A 9,737-nucleotide genomic window follows, 5' to 3' on the forward strand; every position below is an offset into this window, starting at 1 on the left:
AATAATAAAGCAGCTGGGCCTTCTCTGATGTCTAAGTCTTGTGATGAAATGGCACGAAAGTGTCCATGCAAGAAAAGCAGAAGCTCGACAGATTAAAATGGGAAGTCTGTTTCATTTTCCAGTTATTTCCTCAATAGCAGAGAATCTAGTTCTTAATAAAATTTCCTGTCAATGTGATACATGCCAAAGCAAATAAAAAAGGAGACTCACTAAAAGGGGATAAATGGTTTGACTCACCCAAACTGCTTGTGAGAATTGTCCAGCCTCATACTAAAAGTTCTAGCAGAGGATAAGAACCAGTGATGCTAATGCAGGAAGGCAAAGGAGGCATTTTCTGTCTAAATACTTCTCCACCAGTAAATCTATACCTACTTTTGTATAATAATTGTCTACTGTACATTAAAGGCTTCCCCTTGTTTTATTTCTAACTTAGGGATCTGTATTTGAAAATAATATGGAAGTACTTTGACATTTAAAATGCAATTCCATAGGGTTCACTGCAGTTATAATAATGACCTAACTACAGATTTGAGATAGTAACATTCATACCAAAATCAGTTCACATGCACACAGGTAAAATTATGTACAGGCCTATGTGTGTAAATTTAGCTATCAAAAGTTCTTGGATATAGTGTGTGTTTTGGGGTTTTTTGACTGAGTATTGTAGAACTTGTAGAAAAAGATTAAACTGGAAATCAAACAGGCTGTATGTATGTTGATAGGTACAAAATCATTATAATAGTTATGTTTTCACAAATGCAGTTAGATAAATGTCTTTCTGCTGTATATGAATTATGTGTTACAGCAGTTGACACCTTCTCATTGTTTCCTGCACTGCGTAAGCAATACAGTTGTTAAAAGGCTCTGGATAATGAATGTGGGCCGTAACTCTTCAAGTTTTGAACTTTAGTTACTTCTGCTTTTCAAGGAGTTTTATAAGGACTGTAAGTTTCTTTTTCTGTAGCATGTGGTAGAGGATGCTAAACAGCTGTCAGGTGACAAAGTGAAGGAGATGGCTGAAGAAATTCAGCAGGAAAAAGAAGAGCTCTCTCATCTGTCAGAGGAGCAGCTGGCTGACCAAACATTGATTACTTCTAGAGATGAGACAGAAATAATCGAAGAATTGGAACCAGAAGGTAGAATTCATTGTTATTAATAAGTAGCTGTATTTTCTGAAAAAAACGTTCTCTTTCCATTTTCATAAGCATTTCTTACTAGTAGTGGAAGCTCCCTAATTATGAGAAACTTCATGACATAAATTATATTCTGGCGTAGGCTACAGCTGAAGCTGCGTGGTGGATAACATGTGTTTTCTTCCCAAATGGAAACCATATTGTAATTGATTGTAAAAATCAATATTACTTAGATTCATAAAATACTAAAGGAAGCCTGGCTTCTATTTTAAATGTCTTCATATTCTCCCTTAGATCTATGCTGTTCCAAAGACCATTTTAATGAATATGCTCTTTTTGTCTGCAGAGAACAGCCAACACTGATACAGGAATCCTTTCAGGGAGTGAGAGGCCTAGGATGCCATATCACATGTGTGACACAAAGTTATTAGATTTATTTAAAGACTATAAAAGCCAGGTCAACCTGTTCCAGCTCCAAGCTTAAACTGTTTATTATAGCAGTAACCAAGTCCATGATACCAAGTTTAAAATAGAAGCAGAAGCAGAATGCTAAAATTTTATGTTTAGTTGTTGGCAGCTTTTGCATAAGAATTCATTAAAAAGACTGGAAAAACTTGTTGAGTGTTGATTTGGAATACCAGTTGTCTTTATAATGTGCTTCATGTAAAAACATGCTCTGCAATGTTACAGAAAGTAATGCACCTGCATACAGAACTACCTTTTTACTAAAGAAAAAAGGTGCATTCTTCTTTTACATATGCATGGTATTAAAGGAAGTCAGAGGAAATTCAGACCATATTCTTAAATAAAGCTAACAGTTGTGCATACTTAGTTAGTTTCAGGACTTACTCTATTAGCCAGTTTCCATCTGGAAAACGTTATTACTTTTTTAACAAACCAGAAAAAATACAGATTAGATTACTCTAAATGTCATTGATTCACAGTGTTAATCTTCTTCAAGGAAGAGAAGATTTACCTGGCACTTTCTATATTAGAAAAGGAAATTTATTGCTATCAGATTTCTTATTAAGTCTTAGGTGGTGTAAAATATAGCGGGTGTTACCTGCATTGATATTTTTTTTTTTTTTTTTAAAGATCAAGAAGATCATCAAGAGGAGTATGCTGTTGAATCAGTAAAAACTGATAGTGATGACTGTATTATTTCAAGTCCAGTATCCACAAATATTAAGCAGCTGAGTCAGAGTATACATGGCAATTATTTGGTAAGACTAAGAAAAATATTTAAGCCTAATGTCCTCTAAAAGTAGCTTTGCTATATCTAACATCAGTTTTCAGTGAAGCTGTACATGTACAGTATCAATTCTCTTGACTTATTCTGAAAACCAGCAATTCAGGACTAAAAGTCGTATATACAAAATAGCACAGCATGATACAAATTTGGAAAAGTTACTTTGAACAGTATTTCAGTAGGATAGGTCTCAAAAAAAAATTTCACACTTTTAGATCTAACATTGACTGAACAATCTTTGCCATAAAACTAGTACTTAAAATTAACAGGTTTAAATGTTCTGCAATGTGATATCCTAGAGGCAGGGATTTTTTTAAGTGGTCTTTTCAAGACTATGTGGTATCTTACAGAGTAACTAGTAACAAGAAACATGTATAAGAAATACTGCTCCTTTTTTTTAAACTGTAGAAAGTACATCTTTAACATGTCTTCAACTACATAGTAGATTTGTAGAAATGCTGTCACTTATATGTTCTTCAGAAAAATACAGAAGGTACTTTTGAAGATTGCATTATTTATAAGTAAAATGTAAAAAAATTTCACCTGTAATTTTGAGAACTAAAATGAATACTAGTAATCACTATTAAGTCAAACTATTATACAGTTGCTCTATACTTTTCTAGTCATCCTATATTTTATTTTATCAAAATTATTTAAGAACAATTCTGAGAGGATTTTTTATGTAGATTAATTTCAGGCTGATAAATTTCTATGTTCCTCCATTGATCTGTTTTTTGGTAACAATGTGCATGTTTATGAACATTAGATAAAACCAGTAAAAGCTATACACTATTAAGGCAACATGTGATAAAAGATGGATTTTAAAAATACGCATTACTTTGCTTGAATTCTTGGGTTGATTATAGAATACAGCATGTCAAAATTGCTGTTGAATTCTTTTTTGTTTAGTTAAGATCAGAAGTCACTGCCTTTTATCTTTCGAGATAATTATCCTGCTGATACTCAAATACTGTAAGTTTTGTGATTTTTGGAGATCATTGTGCTAATTATCCTATAAACATGAATTGTATGCCACACTATATAAGTAATTTAAGATCATACCAGGGTTATTTGTATGTTGCAAATTAGACAATTCATAGTTATTTCTTAGATATATTGATCATAAGGCATATCTAACAGATTTTCCAGTATCAAGCTATACCAGTTGCTTCTTTATTTTTTCTTCTTGTCTATGATGTATGATTGATTATAAAATACTTAATTTTGTTTAATTTCATTTATAAATTTGAATATGAAAAGCATGCTCAAGTGAAAGACCATCACTTTAATGACATTCAGTAGCCATTTAACTTACTAGATTTTAGGGAAAAAAAATTGCTAAAGCCATGAAACCATTATTAGTCGAGACAGAATGGTGTGGAATTTTTTTCTGTCATCCTGGTAGAATTTCCATGAACCTGCTGAATAGTGGAAGAACCTTATTGAAATATTGATCCAGATTTGGACTTTTTGTTAAAGTGTCATAGGATACATAATAAAAAGAAAAGTCTTTTGAAAGGAGGGGGTAAAATTACATAATCAAATACTGAAAGGACTTGACAGCAATGGAAATTATTCTGTATGGTGGATATTTTTACAATAGGATACATTGCTTTTCATTTTGATTCATTTTATAATTTTCTCAGCAAAATGTAAGGTATCTCCATATTAAATAAGAACATTAACTTGGAATTCTGACTGAATATAGAAAGCTAATACTTTGAATGTGATTTAGTACTTCAAGTGATTTAAGTTTAGGAATGAAAATTGTCAAAATATTTCCATATAGAAGAAATATTTTAATAAAGTCATAAAAAGAATCTACTGAAAAGAAATAAGTTTTTAAAAAATTCAACATTTCTGTATCCAATGTGTTCTATTTGCTCTTTGAAAAATATCGTCATTGAATGCTCACCTACATATTCCAGTTTGGAAACCACTGTGGCTTTTCTTTCTTCGCAGAGTAACTTCAAGAAATATTTATGACTCTTTCTCTTGAGTCCGACATGCCCACCTAAATAAAACTTACTAAAATTTATCTCTACATAAATATTCCAGACTTTGCAGAGCAGTATGAAACCATTTCATATAAGGAACAGAAGAATTTCAGTAACTTTACTTAAAGACAATAAGAAAAGGCTACAGTGAAGAACAATTGGGATATTACTTTTGTTATCACATGTTAAAATTAACTTTGTAAGGTGTGTTTGACTTAACTAGGAAGGTTCACTATATGAAGTTGAATTCTTTACAAATGCATTATTACATTACATACCTAACAATTTTGTGATTTGATGGGTTTTAATTGAACTGTTTGTAGTATAGTCTGCAGTAGGTACTAACAATTCTCTTTTATTTTGAAAACTTCAGTACCTTGTATTACTGACAGTATTTTAAGCAGTTACAGGATCACTTTGCTGTGTAGGTAAAAATGATGACAGCTGGAATTTGTGATTTTGATAGCATTTTTACCTAAAGATAACGAGCAGACTATATCTATGACTACTACAAAAACGTTTTAAACATTGAATGGAAATCAGTATCTCTTGCAACAATGGTCTTAGCTACAAACTCTGGAGCTTTGGATTCTCATTTTGTATATGTCCGTCAATCAGTATTAATCATATAAAAAGTTGATGGTTTACATATATACATATATACATATATGTATATATGTATGTATGTATATGTATGTGTGTATATATATATACATATGTTTGTTTTGTGTTAACACTTGAAGAAACAAAAAATCATTTGTATTATGTTTATATTTTGTTTTTAAATAGGAAGCTGAAAAAATCCAGATTAAAATTACATCACTTGGTCTTACTGAGTCACGAATTACAGCAGATGAAACAATACAGCAGCTGTTTGTAGAATGCAGATTAAACAATTTCCTTGCAGAGGAGACCCCACTGTCACTTCCAAAACCACCTGGTGGTAAGAGGATTCACTATAACTATAGCACTGGTAAGTCTGATGTATTTCTGAGCAGGCTTGGTTCTTCTCTTCAGTTCTGTCTTATGAAAATACCTGCAATAAAGCCTACTTTTTGTATGTTATAGTTGCATTTCTCTATGTGCCGACTCTATTTGCCTATTTTCCAGATACTTGGGAAATACTAAAAGTGATTTTTAAGAAATTAGGTAAGTATGCAATTATCTAGCATGCAACGAAATGCCAGAGGAGGCTGGTGTATAAAATGGTAACATCACAAAACATTTAAATATGCTGCTAGTGCATAAATTTCAAAATCAGACTGCACATAACTAAAATCTGTATATTCTTTTTAGAAGAGCATGATGATCTATTGTTTCTATCAGTACAAGATGATACATCTTAGCAAAAGAAAAACATTTTAACCTGTACATCTAAAACTTAGGTGAAAAGAGAGAATATGTGATTGGACTTCATCACTACTTGCAAATACTCATTGTTTCTTTAATGACAACTTTTTAATAGGGGAACTAATTCGTCCTTGTTTCATACTAATACATTGCCAATTAATACTTTATATTTACACTACCAGCATACATAGAACTATTGTAATAATTTATATTCTCTTTTTAATTATTTCCCCAGCTATGTCATGATATTTCAATTAACTTCTTCTTCCTGGTAAAATTTTATTTCATTTAAGATTCAGCCTGAGTGCTTCAGTCTTGGACTTCTAGCTGAGAGTATTCTGGAGTGGGTGAATCAGGGTTAGGGTTAGGGTTATTGCTATTTGTTACAAACCCTTAATACAGACATTCAAATTAAGCATTCTTTTAAAATAATTACAAAAAATTGGCTTTGCAGAAATGGTGTCTTAGTCAGACCTTTAAAATTGCTACCATCTACAAACCTGATTTTAGAATGCAACTTCCCAAATAATTCATTCATTTAGATCCTTCTCTTACTCATAGATTATTGGATTGTTCCGTGTGTAGCTGAAGACTGAAGAGAATTAGAAATGTCACATCAATCACTGCTGTGTTGGCATTGCCCACTTGAGAGGGAATATAGATGACAGATTTTCTGCAGTCCATTGGTCTGAAGATTTCTTGTATTGAAATACTGTGGCAGGAAAGGAGGATTGAATTACTGAGGCTGTCAAAAAGGATAAGCACTTTGCCATATATTCTCATTATCTCTAGCTTCCTTAGTGGAAGAAAATTAGTAAATCACTTCAAATACAAAGCAGTAAAGACCCTTTTAAAATCATGGCTTTTAAAATCATGGCTGCTATTGCCGTTAATAGAAAGTAGCAGCTCTGTGACATGCTTAGGTGCTGTTTTTGTATCTTTTTACAGTGTTCATGTAAACCTGCCAGTGGCACACCATTAGATCATGATTCTAACATTTGATTCTAACATTGTTGTTTTTCCTTAGAAAGGAAAATTAAATAAACGCTTATTTTATTGTGTTCTTTTCTTCATGTTCTTTATTTTAATAGGTGAAAAACAATTGATAACCAGTTATATTAATTTATTTGCCTTGCAGTGATAAATGTGGATAAGGAAGATAATCATGCAGAAAGAGAGTATCTCAAGTCGATTCTTCTAAAGCCAGATCTACCTGCTGACAGGTACAGTTTAATACTAAAAACCTCTATTATAGGTCTTTGTGAAAATTGCTTGTGGTTTGTCTTTTTGTTTGTCTTTACTGACATGGTAACCCTAAGTAGTTAATACATCACTAACAAGAAAAAAATAATTGTTTCAGCTAGGAATGATGCTTGCATTGTGATCTGGCTGCTGCTGGTCTTATTCTCCAAGTTGGTGCATATGGAATGGAGTATTACAAACTCATCTAATGTTTGTTTAGTGCTGTGGTTTAATTTGGAGGGGGGGGGGTGTTTGTTTTGTTGGTGTATTTTTTTAAACAACTTTGTTTCACAAAACAGAGTTTCTAGAGTCTATCATCAGTGGTCTATCAGTAACTAATTTGAAAAGCACATAGCTGTGCGATGGTAGAGTAGTACATTTGTTGCTTTCTGAATTCAGAATACTAAAAGGAGTCTTAAGAACTGCAGGAGGTATTCCTTGGCTCCAGAATTTAAAGGAAAAAAAAGTATATGTGTATATATATGGATGTAGCAGACATCTATTATATGAATACATATGAGAAAGACTAGAAATTAGACTTGTTCAATTTTATAGTAATAAATTTGTTCTTATTCATTTTTCATTGAGGTAGCCATGTGCATTACTTGGAGAGAATGAATGACATACTTTGATTCTGTTTCTTCTTGAATGTCAATATTCATTGAAATGGCACGACTAGTAATTTAAAGATCCATTCAATTTACAGAAGACTAGGATACCTGCTGATTGCATTTGAAGTATCAGAGTCATTTGTAAATCTTACTCGCAAATCACTGATTCACTCCGAGAAAGAGAGAATGATCTCTCTTCATTGCATATCCCTTATTTGGCATCTATATCAGGAATGTTGCTAAACATATTCTACTAAAGCATGTTTTACTAAGATTTAACAATAATGAGGACAAAATACTCCTTTTTATTTCCCTGGCAGATAATTTAGTTGCCAAAGAAATTTCCCTGTCCAACCATCCAGGACCACTGTGGCAGTTACACTTCACCACCTGATCTGGGACTGAGGTCCCTTGGCAGCTACACCCCCCACACTGTCCAGTCTGACCAGTTGCCTTCACCAACTCCAGCACAGGTGTCCAGTCTCAGAGTCTTAGAGGTCCCAGTCCTTAAAATAACTTTTTGGTGCAGTAATTAAATAAGACAGTAACAGTTCAAGTTGGAGCCTCAGAGTAAGGACCCTGAACAAAGGAACCCGTGGGCTTTCATACCCTCACAGGACAGTCTGGGAGTTACTGGTTCCTGCCTGTGTCTCTGAGTGTCCCTCCCCTGAGTGGGCCATGGGTCCCTGGGCCCTTTGTTGTGCTAAGGGGTATTGGGTTCACAGCCTCCTGCCTTGGGCTGGGCTCCTCCAGTGCTTAACCTGCAGCTGCTCCTGAGCCACCTGCACTGGATTGATTCCTCAGCACAGTGAAACAATAGCTGGTCTGTGTGCTACAGATAACTATACTAAATATTTTACAAACCCGAGGTAAAAATAAGGTAAAATAACAGCAGTGAGCTTTTTCTCAGAAGAGAAGCATTAATCTCTTACATGTGCCATCATGTCACTACTGTCCCTTGTGTTACTAACTAGGTGGTTTCCTGCAGTTATCAGAATGTCTGGTTTGGCTTGTGCTGAAATTTCAGTTCTGTATTGAATAAATAGGAAGGCAGAAGTTCATCGGTAGTCCAGTTTCCCATTTTTTTGTAGCAAGAGGACCACCAAGAAACAAAATTTATGGAAATACTCTGCCCATAACACCAAGGGTGTTTATGCATTTTAAACTTGTAAAGTATTGTGGTTTTTCTTTTTTCATCATTTGTAATTTGATTGTTGACCCTTTTTTGAAAGCAAAATAACTTTTTTTTGTGCATGTGTGTTTAAGCCTAAAATTTACAGTGGTCAGTGATCCTCCAGAAGATGAGCAGGATCTTGAATGTGAGGATATTGGGTTTGCTTATGTCAGTTTAAAAGAGATATTCCAGAAGCAAAGAGATATCATTGAGCAAGATATTGATGGTAAGTTTTAAAGATCGCTTTCTTGTAAACTTCTGTAGCCTAAAATTCATTGAATTTCTACTTTGCTTTGCAGGCATTACTGTGCAAGTAATTGTTTCAATAAGAAATTCGTTAATACTAACTAATAACTTCCACATTTGTTTGCAAAAGTCTGCAAAAACTACCTATTAGTATTATTCCCTAAAGTTTTTTAAAAAAACCCAAACCAAACAGCACTCTCACCTCATAGAAATTGGTTTATAAAACCTAAGAACTTTCAAGCTATGTCCACTGCTATAATTCTGTCTTTTCTACAACATGCTTCATTGTGGTAGGACAATGAATATGTATTCTGTATAAAAATTTGTTTTGCATTAAAATTTTCATCAACAATTTGGTATTACTAACGTCTATATTTTATTTGAAATTACCTTATAGCCCCGAGTACCTCAAGCTTGTTTCCTCCATTTTGTTTCCTCCATATGAAACGTGTATGAGACAATGTGAAATACTGGTGGTTTTGATTAGGAATCAGTTTTAGTGTGCACCCTTCTGTAACAGACTGACCAAACTCATTGTGACTCATTAGAACAAGGTGATGTGATTAGGAAATGTGGCATCTTGCATTTCCTAAGGTCATAGGATGCATTTTTATGACGTTGATAAGAAGACTTAAGAAGGCTTTTTGGTCCTTTTGTCAGTTATGAGGATAATACTCTCCTTGCTCAGTTTCCTGTTCCCCGTGGCAGCAGAGACACAGGGTGCACTTTTCTCTT

General features: G+C 33.6%; 1 protein-coding gene across 1 annotated transcript in view; it reads left to right on the plus strand.

The window, feature by feature from the left end:
- LOC121346458 (protein fantom-like) overlaps window positions 1–9,737 on the plus strand; it is a 36,173-nt gene that overhangs the window by 23,181 nt on the left and 3,255 nt on the right. Inside the window, exons 16-20 of the mRNA XM_041424305.1 lie at window positions 965–1,136; window positions 2,229–2,356; window positions 5,169–5,352; window positions 6,868–6,952; window positions 8,849–8,982. Coding sequence (XP_041280239.1) covers window positions 965–1,136; window positions 2,229–2,356; window positions 5,169–5,352; window positions 6,868–6,952; window positions 8,849–8,982 — 703 coding nt within the window. The remainder of the gene's footprint in view (window positions 1–964; window positions 1,137–2,228; window positions 2,357–5,168; window positions 5,353–6,867; window positions 6,953–8,848; window positions 8,983–9,737) is intronic.

Source organism: Onychostruthus taczanowskii, unplaced genomic scaffold, assembly GCF_017590055.1.
Source record: "Onychostruthus taczanowskii isolate IOZ18803 unplaced genomic scaffold, ASM1759005v1 scaffold81, whole genome shotgun sequence".
In the NCBI taxonomy this organism is placed as follows: Eukaryota; Metazoa; Chordata; class Aves; order Passeriformes; family Passeridae; genus Onychostruthus; species Onychostruthus taczanowskii.